Source organism: Amphiprion ocellaris, chromosome 1 (genome assembly GCF_022539595.1).
Source record: "Amphiprion ocellaris isolate individual 3 ecotype Okinawa chromosome 1, ASM2253959v1, whole genome shotgun sequence".
NCBI classification, from domain to species: Eukaryota; Metazoa; Chordata; class Actinopteri; family Pomacentridae; genus Amphiprion; species Amphiprion ocellaris.
Genome location: NC_072766.1, coordinates 42,015,308 through 42,031,465, shown reverse-complemented (window position 1 = coordinate 42,031,465; position 16,158 = coordinate 42,015,308). Strand labels below are relative to the sequence as shown.

At 32.9% G+C, this 16,158-nt stretch overlaps 1 protein-coding gene across 1 annotated transcript; it reads right to left on the bottom strand.

Annotated features, from left to right (window-relative positions):
• Positions 1 to 52: 52 nt before the first annotated feature.
• On the bottom strand, positions 53 to 16,070 carry LOC111586936 (uncharacterized). Its single transcript, XM_055012608.1, has 11 exons — positions 15,927 to 16,070; positions 11,883 to 12,035; positions 10,279 to 10,469; positions 8,725 to 8,829; positions 6,713 to 6,851; positions 5,279 to 5,429; positions 5,068 to 5,200; positions 1,976 to 2,128; positions 546 to 583; positions 410 to 439; positions 53 to 333 (listed from the first exon to the last, which is right to left on the bottom strand). The coding sequence occupies exons 2-11, from the start codon at positions 12,033 to 12,035 to the stop codon at positions 140 to 142; spliced, it is 1,287 nt and encodes a 428-aa protein (XP_054868583.1). The 5' UTR covers positions 15,927 to 16,070; the 3' UTR covers positions 53 to 139.
• Positions 16,071 to 16,158: the final 88 nt, after the last annotated feature.

Here is a 16,158-nt window from a genome sequence, read left to right as displayed (position 1 = left end):
TCTGGTCTCTACAGGATTAAACAGGAAGAGGCTCCACCTGGTGGAACATCCAGGTACTGCAGCTGATCTCTGATGCATTTACTGACATCATGTAGAGAATACACAGCTGTGTGTTCTATAATACAATGTAAAGGGACGGTTAAAGCTCTAAGAACAGAGATGTTACCACAGTCTTGGTGCCGCAGCCGCTCAGTGAGATGCTGGCCGTCAGGTGAGTGCTGTTGTAGCTGACCGGACAGGTAGGACTGTTGAGCTGCAGCTCGGCCAGATTAATATTGCTGAGGGAGGTGACGGGCAGCACCAGGGTCATCTCCGACTTCCCACACTTCAGCTCTGCAGCCACACAGCAGCACAGCATTAATAAATGAGGATTTTACCTCCACACATCATCAGAAGACGTACCACCGACCTGTTCCTGAGGGCAGCACCTTCATCTCCCCTGGAAAAGGGAACACAAAGGAGACTTTTAGGAGTTTTAGCTCCACTGAGAGCTGCAGCTGCACATAACTATCATTCTTATGACATCTGAAGGTCTAAAGTCTTACTTTGGTACAACCACACACAGCGGGGCTCCGACTGCAAACTGGAAAGACAAGAAGTGCAGATCAGACGACTTCCAGAGCTAAATATATGCTAATGTAGTGGTGCTGAAGGTACAACAAGTACCTCACAGCTTAAAGTTATGCTTTACTGCAGATTTTGTACTCCAATACAAACAAATACACATATACTTTATCAGTTAGAAAGGTAGAACATTGTAGTACACGACACCAACACTGGTACTAATGACTGGTAACGTACTTACCTTAAATATTACATAATAAACAAAGGATAACATCATATTATCACATTCTGGAAGTATCTTTTTATACAGACTTCACTGTACTGTAAAAATTACTATAAGACACAATAGGAGTGCTAAAAATTGTAAGAATATCGTTATTAGATAAAATGAGATTACTGTAAGATACTTTAAGATTAAAGTACAATTACTATAACATTAGAAGACACAAAAATATTACTGTAAAATTACTATATATACTACTATAATACACCAATAAGATTGGAACAAGATACTGCAAGATATTACTATAAGATACTTTCAGATTATCTTAGGATACTGTAAGATTATTAAAAGATACTACAAGATTACTATCAGATACCATAATATTACTATAAGATACTGTACGATTACTAAAATATTAATAAGACACTATAAGATTACTGTAAAATTACTATAAGTTTACTGTAAGATTACTGCAAGATTAGAATAAGATTACAATTAGATTACTCTAAGATTACTGTAAGATTACTACAAGATTACTATAAAAGATTAATATGAGTTTACTGTGAGATAACTATTCAATAAAACACTATGATATAAATAAGGGGCTGCACAGTGGTGTAGTGGTTAGCACCATCGCCTTGCAGCTAGAAGATCCCTGGTTCACGTCCCGGCTTTCCCGGGATCTTTCTGCATGGAGTTTGCATGTTCTCCCTGTGCATGCGTGGGTTTTCTCCGGGTACTCCGGCTTCCTCCCACAGTCCAAAAATATGCTGAGGTTAATTGATCATTCTAAATTGCCCGTAGGTGTGAATGTGAGAGTGATTGTTTGTCTCTGTATGTAGCCCTGTGACAGACTGGTGACCTGTCTAGGGTGTCCCCTGCCTTCACCTGAGTCAGCTGGGATAGACTCCAGCCCCCCCCATGACCCTAGTGAGGATTAAGCGGTGTATAGATAATGGATGGATGGATATAAATAAGATGCATAACCATTTTTAACACAGAAAACCTGGTTCTAATTCCTAGTTTATACCAAGAAAGTCAGGATTTTCCTGTAACCAAATTAAAAATGCCGTTTCAACTTTACAGATTTTTATTTGTAAACTCTTAAACAGTCAGTGTAGTTGGTGTTTCTAGTTGGTTCTGTAGTTGGTATATTAAAGCAGTAGATCTAACGAAGAAGCTCCAGACCTGTTGGTGTTTGCTACAAAGCAGATTGGCAGCAGTCGAGCCAGTTGGTTCTCAGATCGAGTCCAGGAGACCGTCAGGGCAGCCAGAGGACCGACCGAGGTGAGGTCGGTCCGGTAGAGTTCTGGAGGACCGACCACCGCTACCTCTGAAACACTGAAGATACACAGAAAAACCTTTACAATTTACACTTTATTAGCTGTAAACATTCTCTTCACGTCTCTGTAAACCATCTCATATCCAGATCCAACCACCATGAAGATAAGAGAACATCATAAACTAAACATTAAGACCAACAGAGAAGCTGAAAGTACTTTTCAGAAACTCCTTTCTGCAAGTAAATGGAGTGTAGATCCAAAGTTTTCTTTTAGAGCAGCGTTGAATAGTCAAAATATGGAACATTTATTAAGCAAAAATCAGCCTCATATGTTGTTGAATTCTAACATGAAAACAACATTAAGCAGCTTGTAACTCTGCATATATAACACCAGTATCTAGACCTCTATGAACATCTAGACCTCTATGAACATCTAGACCTCTACGAACATCTAGACCTCTACGAACATCTAGACCTCTACGAACACCTAGACCTCTACGAACACCTAGACCTCTACGAACATCTAGACCTCTACGAACACCTAGACCTCTACGAACATCTAGACCTCTACGAACATCTAGACCTCTACGAACATCTAGACCTCTATGAACACCTAGACCTCTATGAACATCTAGACCTCTATGAACACCAACATGTAGACCTCTATGAACATCTAGACCTCTATGAACACCTAGACCTCTATGAACATCTAGACCTCTATGAACATCTAGACCTCTATGAACACCAACATCTAGACCTCTATGAACACCAACATCTAGACCTCTATGAACATCTAGACCTCTATGAACATCTAGACCTCTATGAACATCTAGACCTCTATGAACACCAGGTTCTGGTTCCTACCAATGAGTCCACATCAACATTTAGTCTAAATATCTAAAAACTGGAACCTTGTCTGGTCAAACTTGAACACATCAGATTCTACTGATGTTAGAGCCTCAACAGTTGGAGAAATGTCAACCAAAGACATTTAGGTACATGCATTTTAGTAGAAATATGGATCTATCCATATGTATATACACTTTCTGGTGACACTACACCTTTTATATCTCAATACGTTTTGCACTTTTTTGCATTTTCAAAGACCAATAATTAAAACTGGATCCATTCAACCATTCTGATCTGATGGAAACTATTCTGTGTCCAAGATAACTTGAAGTTTGCCCAAAATAACTCAGAAACTGTCCACAGTGAGTCAAAAAATTGGCCAAAATGATGGAAAATGTGCCAAAAAAAAGACTCAAAAAATGGCCCAAGTAACCTGAACTGGCAGGAAATGTCAATACGTCCATATATATATATATATATATATATATATATATATATATATATATATATATATATATATATATATATATATATATATATATAGTACTTTTTACCATTTTCAAGCAACGATGATTAAAATTCTGCCCTCTCCTGGAGCCATTTAATGATTTAGATCTACTATAAACTATTCTGTCTCTATTCTCACCACATTTCATGGCTGTTGAAGTTAAATTTCTGGAGATATTGAACATTTAAAGAGGTTTCACAAGTTTTTATCAGGTTTAAAAACATGAAATTCTCAAAATCTAGCCAAAATATTTTACAGAACTTAAGTTTGCTCCAGGAATAGCAAAAAAGTAAACAAGATCTGAGTCAGAACAGCAGTACTGTTATCTGAAATGATAGTCATGTATGTAAAACACTCCACATGAGCTGAGCTTTGTATCACGTATGAATGATTGTGCGTCACGGCTAACAGGTGCAGTCCCACTCCAGTAATTATAGCATCTATTAGCTGACACGCTGCTTTGTGTTCAGCTCAGGTACACTCTGCTTCTCATTCCACTGTGAGACTTTCAGAGAATGTCCTTTTGTGTCGGCAGATGCCCAATGACAGTTTTACCCAGAGCAGTTTTCCATGACATAAGTCTGTGCAACAAGCTGAGTTAGCTTGTTAGCCCGTTAGCTAAACACTCTGAACCAGTCAGAGAAAGTGAACCAGAAGCATAAATTTCACCTCTTAAAAAAACAGAATAGCTTTATTTTTTTTGTATTTTTTGTCTTATTGATGGCTGGAGGTCATTTAGCCTCAAAGAAGTCTTTGTCATGGTGCCTGTTGCTCAATAAAGTTTTCCACCTAAAGGATAAACAGTCTTTAAATCCAATAAATGTGGAGAATGTGATGTCAAGTCATCCTTAAAAAGATGGAGGTATGCTCCCAACTTCAAGAAATGAAGACTGTCTGAACCAGTCAGGACTTTACTGCAGGTAAAGTGAACCAGAAGTGTAAATTTTACACCTTAAACACCAGAATAGTTTCATTTTAACGTCTTATTGATGGCTGGAGGTCATTAAGCGTCACAGAAGTCTTTGTCATGGTGCCCATTGAGAAATATAACTTTCCACCTAAAGGATCATCTGCTTTAAAATCCAATAATTGTGGAGAATGAGGTGTTGGGTCGTCCAGAAACATGTGGAGGTGTGTTTTCCATTTTAAGAATTGAAGATTGTCCAAACCACAGACTTCACTACATGTAAGGTGAACCCAAAGCATAAACTTCACTCCTTAAAAAAACAGAATAGCTTCATTTTTTCTCGTATTTTCTTGTCTTATTGATGGCTGGAGATCATTAAGCCTCACAGAAGTCTATGTCATGGTGCCCGTTGCTAAACAAAACTTCCCAACTAAAGGATCATCTGTTTTTAAATCCAATGATTGAGAAGACAAAACACTGTGCTGTTTGATCCCACTTTGTTTTAAACACATGAGTTCTGATTGGAGGTCATTAAGCCTCACATTAGTCTTTGTCATGGTGTCTGTTGCTAGTTAACTCCCACAATGCTCTCTGCTCGCCACCATGACTTTCCTGTAGTCTGAAAACTCTAATTTCAGCAACACCCCAAAAAGTTGATTCTGCAGCAACTTGTTCAAGTTTTTTTTTTTTACATAAAGCATAAACAACATGAGGAATAATGGCACTAAACTCACCTCTCGGCCTCAGATATGTAGTGGATGTTGAACTTTATCTGCTCGTACGGCAGAACGAACATCACTGAATCCTCTGCAGGAGTTTCTGAAGAAGCCAACGGTTCATCAGTGCAGCTGGTCGACGATTCTTCCACTGAAAACACAACAGTTTTTCATGCATTTTCTTATTATTCTGCAGCTCTCAGGTGAAACATCTGGTCTATAGACTCACCGGTCAGAGAGAGGTGAAGCGGGACGGAGCTAAGCGGTGAGTTGTTGGTGACGTGGCTGATTTTAGGAACAGGAATCAGATCTTCAACCATCAGGTGGATGAAATACTGACCTGCAGCTGCCTTCCCAGTGAAGAACAAAATGCATTTCTCCTGATGAAAGAAGTTAATAGAAATAATTCAAGAGGAATTCAATGTTTCTTTGCAGGGTAGGACTATATATGACAACACAGACTTTTTACAAATGATACAAAACTACCAAAAAATGAAGCAAAACCAACAACAAACTGAGTAAAAGCTGCAGAAAACCTCAGATCTTCCTGCAGGATTCGTTTCACTGATGAGGATTTTCAGTAAATCAGTCACTGCAGCTGGAATTTAACTTCTGGAAAAAATGGTTTCTGAACTTCACATGACTTAACGAGGAATTCAGGTCACTGCTGTAAAATATGACGAGAATTTCTTCACTGGAAACAGAAAACTTCAGACCTGACATAAATAACAATGTGTTGTTATTGATGATCCAGAATTAAGATCTAACTAACTTTTAAAAAGGCAGCATATAACACCAAAACACCTAAAACAATAAAGAATAAAGTTCCATTTCCTGGGATCAGGAACATTTATTGAAAGACAAACTGTAGAAACCCTGATAAAAATTATTTAACTTCATGTAATTTTTAAAAAAAAAGACCCAATGAATAATATAAAGCTGACCTCATTATTAATTAAAAAAAATTTTAAAAAAGAAAAGAAATGTTGAAAATTTGGCAGCAAAAATGCGTTAAAACTGGTAGAATACTGTAACATTAAAAAATGTAAAAACTGTGAAAATGAGAGGAAATATCTGTAAAATAAATACAATTTTTGCTGATTTAGATCAATAATTTAACCCTGGTGTCGTCCTGCAGGTCAAATTGACCCGTTTTAAAGTTTGAAAATTGGGGAAGAAAAAAGATTTTCACAGTGAAACTTCTGATGTCCACATTTTCAACATTTTTGGGAAATATTTGAACATTTTTTGGTGGAAAAAAAGAAATGTTAAAAATGTTTCTTAAGAACATTCACAAAAAAGTAGATTTTTTTCTGAATGTTCTTACAGAAAATATTAGAAGTTTTACTGATATATATGGAATCACTTTAGATATTTTTAGGATTTTTTTGGAAGATTTTTACTCATTTTTTGAAAATATTTACAAGAATTTTCTTGCCAAATTTGGGGGATTTTTTTTTACAACGAAACTTTTAAGGGAAATTTTTAAGGAGTTATTGGAATTTTCTTCCTGAAGGTTTTGTAAATTTTCAGAAATTTGGGAAATTTTTCGCTGAATTTTTGGATTTTTATCAGACAAGGAAAGAATATTTTTTGGTGTCCATAAATGAAGACAGCAAGAGGGTTTATTGCGTTTTTTAGATGGATTTTTTCTGGAACTCGCCTCCTGTAGCTCGATGAACGGACGCCTCTCGCAGCTCAAACATTCTCCTCGTTCCGGTCGAGCGAAGCGACACTGAACTTTGTCTCCGTCCGGATCTTTGACCGACAGGTGGAAGTGATGCGGGCAGTTCACACGAGCTCTGATTGGACGACAAGCAGGAAGTAATCAGCAGGAAATGAAACTAAAGCAGACCTGATGACATCTGTGAGACTAAAAACAGCTGGATCATTTGAATTATTTTGATCTAGTAATGGTGAGCTTTTTTTTTTCACAATTCTGGACATATGTGATCTAATTTCAGATGTTTCTGAGTCATTCCAGATGGATTTTAAGTCATTTTTTACGTTGTTTTTGTCATTAAGGAAAGTTTAGAGTAATTCTATTGAAGCTTCGTGTCATTTTGTCCATATTTTCATATTTTTGAACATTTTTTTTACGTATTTCTGACCATTTTAGAGAAGTTTTAAGCCATTTTGGAGAGTTTATTTTCATTTTTAGACATTTTTAAGTCATTCTGGGCAGATTTTAAGTCGTTTTGTAGATATTTTGGTCATTTGGACAATTTTTTGTTTCTTGATGAGCTTCAAGTTGTTTTTCTTATAAATTTGGACAAATGTAAATCAGTTTTTAAAGTAGATTTTAAGTGTTAATTATCATTTTGGACTATTATTTTGGATCATTTTTATGTAATATTGTGCAACTTTGGTTTCATTTTAAACATTTTTTGGAGCAATTTTGGAAAAATTTGAGTAATTTTGAATAATATTGTAATTTTGTCCAACGCCTTTGAATATTTTCCATCATTTCTGAGCCTCAGAACTTCATCAGTCCAGCAGACAGACTCATGACATTTAGGAGGAGAAACACATTTTTTGAATCCATCTGGTCCAGTTTCCACTAACTTTGGACATTTTTTTTAATAACTTTGGACACATTAGAAGTTTTGATGGTTTTATTTGTCATTTAGCCAGATTTTAAGTTGTTTTGGTCTTTTTTTGTCATTTCGGGCATTTTTTTCATCACAGTTTTATATCCATCCAGGTCACAATCTGAATAATAAATCTATTTCTGCACACAAATCTTCAGGGTCGGGGAGGCACCAATTAATTTTTCATGGAATGATTTAATAAATGGGTTTAATAAGTGTTTAAATAAAAAACAAAAAATAAGATTCTTTTCATGAACTCAAATCAAGCTGACAGTAATTAATCCTTAAACACAATTTAATTAGTTTTGAGGGAAAATGAAATAATAAGGCTGTTGTAGGGAACATAAAACTTGTAGAGAAATAAAATAACAGAAATCATTAGACATTTTTTTCAACACATTTTGGACATGTTTTGAATTGTTAACAGTTTGCATGTTCTCCCTGTGCATGCGTGGGTTTTCTCCGGGTACTCCGGCTTCCTCCCACAGTCCAAAAATATGCTGAGGTTAATTGATTATTCTAAATTGTCCGTAGGTGTGAATGTGAGAGTGATTGTTTGTCTCTGTATGTAGCCCTGTGACAGACTGGTGACCTGTCTAGGGTGTCCCCTGCCTTCACCTGAGTCAGCTGGGATAGACTCCACCCCCCATGACCCTAGTGAGGATTAAGTGGTGTATAGATAATGGATGGATGGATGGATGGATGGATGAATTGTTAACAACACGTTTTGAGGTATTTTAGGGATTTTTTTTGTCATTTTGGACAAATTCGAAGTCATTTCTGATAAGTTTTAAGACACTTTGGACAAATTTTGAATAATTTTGGGTCATTTTGGAGAAAATTGAAGACATTTTAGACATGTTTTGAATTGTTTAGGTAAGGTTTTGAGTTATTTTGAACAGATGTTAAAGTATTTTGGGAGGTTTTTGTCATTTTGGACACGTTTTGGGTCAGTTTGAATTGTTTTGGACACATTTTGAGGCATTTTAAGGCGGTTAGGGAGTTTTTTAAGGTAAATAACGTGTGAATAAAGTCCAGCTGAAGCTCTCTACAGGCTGCTTTCAGTCCTTCAGGTGTTTTTTACCTGAGAGGAGGAGGAAGAGCGACGAAGACTGGCTGGTTCAGTCTCCCGCTGTTTGCTCGAACCTTCGGTGTTGCGTTCAGGGACACGTAAAACTCAGTGTCGGACCTGAAAGTGCAATAAAAATAAAGAGTTTATTCTTTTTCTTGAGTCACAGATGATCCTGAAATATGAGGAAGCAGCGAGAAAATAAAAGCTGCAGCTAAAATTACAGCAGGAAGTATTTTAACCTAAAACATGAATGAATCTCCACTTTTTATTATATTAACAATAAATTAACTGATGCATGATTCTGAAAGATGCTGCTTTTTATGATGTATTTCTATTTTTGGTGCACAAGTTTTAAGTTTGATGTCAATGAAGTTAAAAAAAAGTAAAAACATCAGATCATGATAAACTCATGAGTCAGAACTCATTTTACTCACTGGTTTCTCTGTTTATTTGCTAAATTACACATTTTTGTCTATTTATTGCAGCATTTATTACTTCAGTTTTTACAATCATATTCTTATTGTGTTTTTATGAATTTTAACTTCTATTTTGACCTTCATTTTTTGATCTATCAATATTTTGATAAACATGTTTAATCTTATTTTTTAGTACTTTTTAAAATCTTTTTTCATTTATATATTTATAAATTAATTTATATGATTTATTTTTCTTTTATTTTATCTTATTTCATTAATTTATTAATTTATATATTTTTATATCACTTTATTTTATCTTATTTTGTCTTATCATATTTCATTGATTTATTACTGAATTTACTTATTTAAATCATTTCATTTTATCTTTTCTTATTTTACCTTATTTTATTTTACATTATTTTATTTTATCTTATTTAATTAATTATTTGATTCTATGTAATTTTATTTTATCTTTTCTTATCTTATTTTTGATTTTATTCTTTCATTTATTTATTAATCTACTTAATTTAAATAATTTTATTTTATCTTTTCTTATTTTATATTTTTTAATCTTATTTCATTTCATTTTATTTTTGTATTTTTTTATCTCATTTTATCTTATGTTACTCTTATCTTACACTATTTTAATTTTAATTTATTTTATGCATTGTATTTAATTTTATTTTATATAAAATCATTATTATTTTATTTATTATGTTGATTTTTAGTTTTAATTTATGTTCATTTCATTTAACTGTATTATTGTTGTTATTTTTTAAGTTGTTTCATTTTCTTTTATTTAAATATTATTTTTTATCTTTTCTTATTTTATCTTGTCTTATTATTTTACTCTTATCTGAAATGATTTTATTTTCAATTTAATTAAATTTAATTAAATTTCATTTTACATTAATTCAACTTTATTTTATTTTATTTTCATTATTAATATTATTATAGTTACTTTAATTTTTAGTTTTATTTTATTCTACTTTGTTATCATTATTATTTTTAGTTATTTATTTTGTTTTTTGTTTGTGTTGTATTTAATTTTTTAAAATTAATTTAATCTGTAAAAATAACAGAATAACAAAACCAACAGGTCTACTTTGTTCATCAGCTGCTAATAAATATTAAAGATGATTATTTGTACCCGAGGCTGACGTTGGCTGAGTATCTGCTGGAGACGGTTCTCTGCCACTGCCGGACGCACCACCCAGAACCGGGTCTGGTTCCGGTAAACGGTACCGAGGTTCTATGCAGCAGACAGTCGTCTCCTTCAGGACAGAGTCCAGACAGAGACGGACAAGAACCAGCCGAGATGGAGGTGAAGTGAGCTCGAACCTGCAGCAAAAACACACAACAAAACACAAAAAACTTTATTTATGCCTGGAATAAACAGAACTTTACCTTTAGTTAATAAAAAAAATGTTAATATTTAATATAGAATCATTTAAACCTGATCAAAGTTACCCGCAGACTTCGTTCTGGACATTTTAGGAATCATTTTAATCCACAGATGAAGCATTTTACATCAATTTTTGGTGATTCTGGAATAATTTTGTGTCATTTGGAACCAATTTTTAATTAATTTAACACATTTTTGAGTGATTTTGGACATTTTTTTTTAGTCATTTCACATCATTTTTTGTGTGATTTTGGGAAACTTTATGAAAAGTTTTGAACATTTTATCTAGTTTTTCTTCCAGTTTGATCAGAACCTCGTCATTTTGGGCAAGTTTTGTGTCATTCTGTTCGAAGTTCAAGACATTTTGGTGTCATTTTAAACAGTTTAGGACAAGTTTGGAGTTACTTTGAACCAATGTTGAAGCATTCTGGGTCAGTTTCAAGTGATGTTTGTCATTTTGGACAAATTTAAAGACATTCTGGGCAAGTTTTGAAGTATTTTAGACATATTTTGAATTGTTAAGGACAGAGTTTGAATAATTTTTAAGAGGTTTTTGTCATTTTGGACAAAATTGAGTCACTTGGGACAAATTTTAACTTGTTTACGACAAGTTTTGAATCATTTTGGAGAAGCTTCAATACACTTTTTGACAAGTTCTGAACTGTTTTGACAGGTTTTGAGGCATTTTAGGGACATTCTCGGCATTTTGGCTTATTTTGAAGAGATGTTTGTCCTTTTGGACACATTTGAAGTAATTTGGGAAATGTTTCAAGACATTTTGGACAAATTTTGAGTTATATCACAAGTACAGCAGATAGACACAGGACATTTAGGAGGAAAAACATCTGAGTTCTGGTAAAAACTGATCAGTTTTATATCCATCCAGGTCACAATCTGAATAATAAATCTATTTCTGCACAAAAATCTTCAGGGTCGGGGAGGCACCAATTGATTTTTCATGGAATGATTTAGTAAATGGGTTTAATAAGTGTTTAAATAAAAAACAAAAAATAAGATTCTTTTCATAAAGTCAAATCAAACTGACAGTAATTAATCCTTCAACACAATTTAACTAGTTTTGAGGGAAAATGAAATAATAAGGCTGTTGTAGGGAACCTAAAACTTGTAGAGAAATAAAATAACAGAAATCATTAGAAATACCCAGAAAGCTCACAGTTGAAGTGGATTTAAGACATAAAATTCAGGATTCTTAGAGGAAAATCCAGCAATAAAGAAGTGTCAGAAAATAAAATGAACTTTTAAATGATGATAAAATAGTTTCTGTTATTTTACTGCTAAGAATCCACAGACCGGAGAGAACTAAACTCTTTTCTTTTCATAAATCTGACCGTCTGTCCTCCATCGCTGTCCAGGGGAACCACGGCGACCGTCAGGCCCAGAGTCGAGGCTCCGCTGGTCGGATCCAGAACCAGAACCACAACCAGGACCAGGACCAGAACCAGGCTCAGCAGGGGGAGCCTCCGAGTCCAGGCACCCAGCATCTGGAGAAAAATAAAGATTTAACCAATAATAAAACACTTTAAAATGAAACCTGAAACTCATCTGGAGTTTAACTGGAAGAAAAAACTGTAAGAATAAAGATTTAAATCAAAAATTAATTCACTCTAAGCCTGATTCACTTCATAAACCTGCTCTGTCTGATGGAAATCTGATGAAATCCTTTATAGAATATGAAGAAATCCTTTAATTAAAACCTCCTGTTGTCTTCATTTACACACACCAAAAAATATTGTGTCCTTGTCTGAAAAAAATCCAAAAGTTTCAGAAAATTTGCAAAACCTTCGTGAAGAAAATTCCAATAATTACTTAAAATTTTCCCTTAAAAGTTTTATTTAAAAAAAAATCAATAAATCCCCAAAATTTGGCAAGAAATAAAAATTAAAAAATTTTTAAAAATAAAAAAATAAAAAATGTAAATATTTTTTTCAAAAAAGAGAAAAAAATCTTTTTAAAAAAATCCTAAAAATATCTAAAGTGATTCCATATATATCAGTAAAACTTCTAATATTTTCTTTAAGAACATTCACAAACAATCAACCAAAATCCAGCAAAATTTGCTGGATTTTGGTTGAGTTTTCATGTGAATTTTCCTAAAGAAGCATTTTTAACATTTCTTTTTTTCACCAAAAAATGTTCAGAGATTTCCCCAAAATGTTGAAAATGTGGACATCAGAAGTTTCACTGTGAAAATATTTTTTCCACATTTTCAAAGTTAAAATGGATCAGTTTGACCCGCAGGACGACACGAGGGTTAAAACCAACTGCAAAAGAAGAATCATCGTTTTTAATCATCAGAGGCACAAATCACAAAGTATTTGAGTTTTTCTTGAGAAAAACTAAGAATTTATCTTTAAAAGTTGAATCTAACTGACAGAGAAACTATCTGTGAATGTGAAATGTGTCCATTGTCTTTATTAAATCTCTATTTTCACCCCTTTACCTGCATTTCTGGGTTCTTATTATGTTTTATCTGGATTTAGCTCAATAAAGTTGATCTTATTTTAATCCTCTGAAGTCAAAAACTTACAGGTTAATTAGAAAATTATGTTTTCATCAAAGAAAAAGCCAAAAATATTCCATTTATCAGCTGTAAAAATAGAAAAAACAGTCAGATTTTATCAGTTTTATGAAGTAAATCATGTTTGGTGAGTCGCTCCATCAGGAAAATGACACAAATCTGACCCTAAAATTGTGATATTTTAATAAAATCATTTCATTTTACTTTCCTCACTTCTAAAAAATGCCAAAAATACAGCTTAAACATGAACCGTCGGCTATAAAAACATAAAAATTCTGTGATTTTGACACAACCGTGAAGCCAGGACTGACTCATCTGTAACTAACGGTCACATGATGAAAATTTACATTTCAGTTTTCTTTTCAAAATTTGCTAAAATGACACCAATCATCAGCAACTCTAAAACACCAGTTCAGTTAATTCTTCTTCAGCAATAAAATTATCATCTGTGTGACTCGAAAAACAAACTGAAGGAGTGAAAAAACTAAATAAAATCTCTTCACATTCAGCTATTTATGTTCCTAAAATGTAAATATAAAGTTTTTTTTTTTTAATATTTAGGGGTAAAATAAAATAAAACTAGTGAGTCATTCTGACAGTTTTGCTGCTAAAAATCTTGCTAAATTGCAACAGAAAATACAATAAAAAGCAGCAAAACCATAAATTTAAATCATTTAACAAAAAAAATCTCTTTATATTCAGCCACTAATGTTCCTAAAATGTAAATATGAAGTTTGTTTTATATTTTGAGAAAAATAAAAGGCAAATTCTATTAGTTTTGTTTCTAAAAATCTGGGAAAAACTGCACAAAATAACCACTTAAATGCAGCTAAGCCATAAATTTAAGTTCAACAAAATAAACCTATTTATATTCAGCTGCTTATGTTTCTAAAATGTAAATATGACCAAAAATGAAAGTAGCAGTGGTTCTGACGGTTTTGTGGCTAAAAGTCGCAAAAAAACAGCCACAAAATAAACATTTAAAATGATCAAAACTAGAAATTTAAATCTTTTAACAAAATAAAATCTCTTCATCTGTAGCCACTGAAGTTCTTAAAATGTAGACATGAAGGTTTTGTCCTTTTTTGTGCAAAATAAAATGAAAATAGTGACTAGTTCTGACAGTTTAGTGGCTAAAAATCTTGTAAAACATCCACAAAAGTCACTTAAAAGCAGCAAAATCATGAATTTCAATCAGTTAACAAAATAAAGTGCCTTTATATTCAGTTACTTATGTTCCTAAAATGTAAACATTGGTGTGAAATAAAAAGAAACTGGTGAGTCATTCTGACAGTTTTGAGGCTAAAAATCTCACTAAAGTTCCACAAAATAAACAATAAAAAGCAGCAAAACCATGAATTGAAATCACTTAACAAAATAAAAATTATTTATATGTGTTCCCTAAACAGTAAATATGAAATTTATTTGATATTTGTGGAAAATAAAATGGAAGAACTGACCAGTTTTGTGGGGTTTCTTGCTAAAAATTGCAAAATTTCCAAAAAAATCCAATAAAATGCACCCGAAACATCAATTTAAATCATTTAACAAAATAAAATCTGTTCATCCGTGTTCCTAAAATGTAAATATGAATTTTTCTTGCATTTTGACCAAAATAAACAAAGTAGTGACAAGTTCTGACAGTTCTGTCGCTAAAAATCCCCCAAACTCCACAAAATAAGTAATAAAAGGCAGCAAAACCATAACTTTAAGTCGCTCAACTAAATAAAAGGTTTTATACTCAGCCATTAATGTTCCTAAAATGTAAATATGAAGATTTTGTTCCATTTTGTGTAAAATAAAGTGAAAGTAGTGACAAGTTCTGTTTTATGGCTAAAAATCGCAAAAATTTTGCAAAATTAAAAAAAAATAAAAAGCAAATCCATGAATTTAAATCATTTAACAAAATAAAATGTCTTCATGTGTTCCTAAACAGTAAATATGAAGATTTTGTTCCATTTTGAACAAAATAAAATGCGAATATTGAGTAATGACAGTTTTGTTGCTTAAAATCAGTAAATCTTACAAAAACTGCACAAAATAAACAATTAAAAGCAGCAAAACCATAAATTTAAGTCATTTTACAAAATAAAAGGTCTTTACATTGAGCCACGGTTTAAAAAGGAAATATGAAGTTTGTTTTATATTTGAAACAAAATAAAATGAAAGCAGTGAGTCATTCTGGCAGCACTGTGGCTCTAAATCACAAAAACTCCACAAAATAAACACTTAAAATGATCAAAATCATAGAGTCAGGTCATTCAACTAAATAAAACCTCTTTATATTCAGCTATTTATGTTTGTAAAATGTGAATATGATGATTGTTTTATATTTTAAGCAAAATAAAATGAAAGTAGTGAGCAGTTCTGACAGTTTTGCTGCAAAAAATCTTGTTAAATCTCCACAGAATGAACAATAAAAAGCAGCAAAACCATAAATTTAAATAATTTAACTAAATAAAATCTCTTTATATGTGTTCCCAAAATATAAATATGAAGATTGTTTTATATTTAATACAAAATATAATTACAGTAATTCTGACAGTTGTTGCTAACAAATCACATAAACTGCCAGTTTTATGGCCAAAAAGGGAAAAATCTTACAAAAACTGTAAAATAAACAATAAAATGAAGCAAAACCATAAATCTAGGTTATTTAACAAAATAAAATCTCTTCATATATGTTTCTTAAATTGTAAATATGAAGACTGTTTTCTATTTAGGGCAACATAAAGTGAAAGTGGTGAGTAATTCTGACAGTTTTGTGGCTAAAAACCACATAAACTCCTCAGAATAAACCCTTTAAAGCGTCCGAACTCTAAATCTAAAGCGTTTAAATGAATAAATCTTTTACCTTCAGCCACTCGCTGCTGGTTTTATCCAAACAGAGTTTGTGATTCTTCTTCCTGCTGTTTCAGAATGGAGTTAAACTGGACAAACTGGAACTTTTTAAAGAAGCCGTCTGGAGGCGGAGCTTCACTCCACATACCTGAACACACCTGAACCAGGATCAGATTTACCTGAATACACCTGAACCAGGATCAGCTTCTACCTGAACCAGGACCTGCTTCTACCTGAACCAGGAT

Excerpts from the sequence above, each read along its gene's own strand:
- LOC111586936 (XM_055012608.1), bottom strand. The coding sequence starts at position 12,035 with ATGCTGGGTGCCTGGACTCGGAGGCTCCCCCTGCTGAGCCTGGTTCTG. Across the intron at positions 5,201-5,278 it reads GCTTCACCTCTCTCTGACCG|TGGAAGAATCGTCGACCAGC; the intron begins GTGAGTCTATAG and ends TTGTGTTTTCAG. Across the intron at positions 334-409 it reads GGTGCTGCCCTCAGGAACAG|AGCTGAAGTGTGGGAAGTCG; the intron begins GTCGGTGGTACG and ends GTGTGGCTGCAG.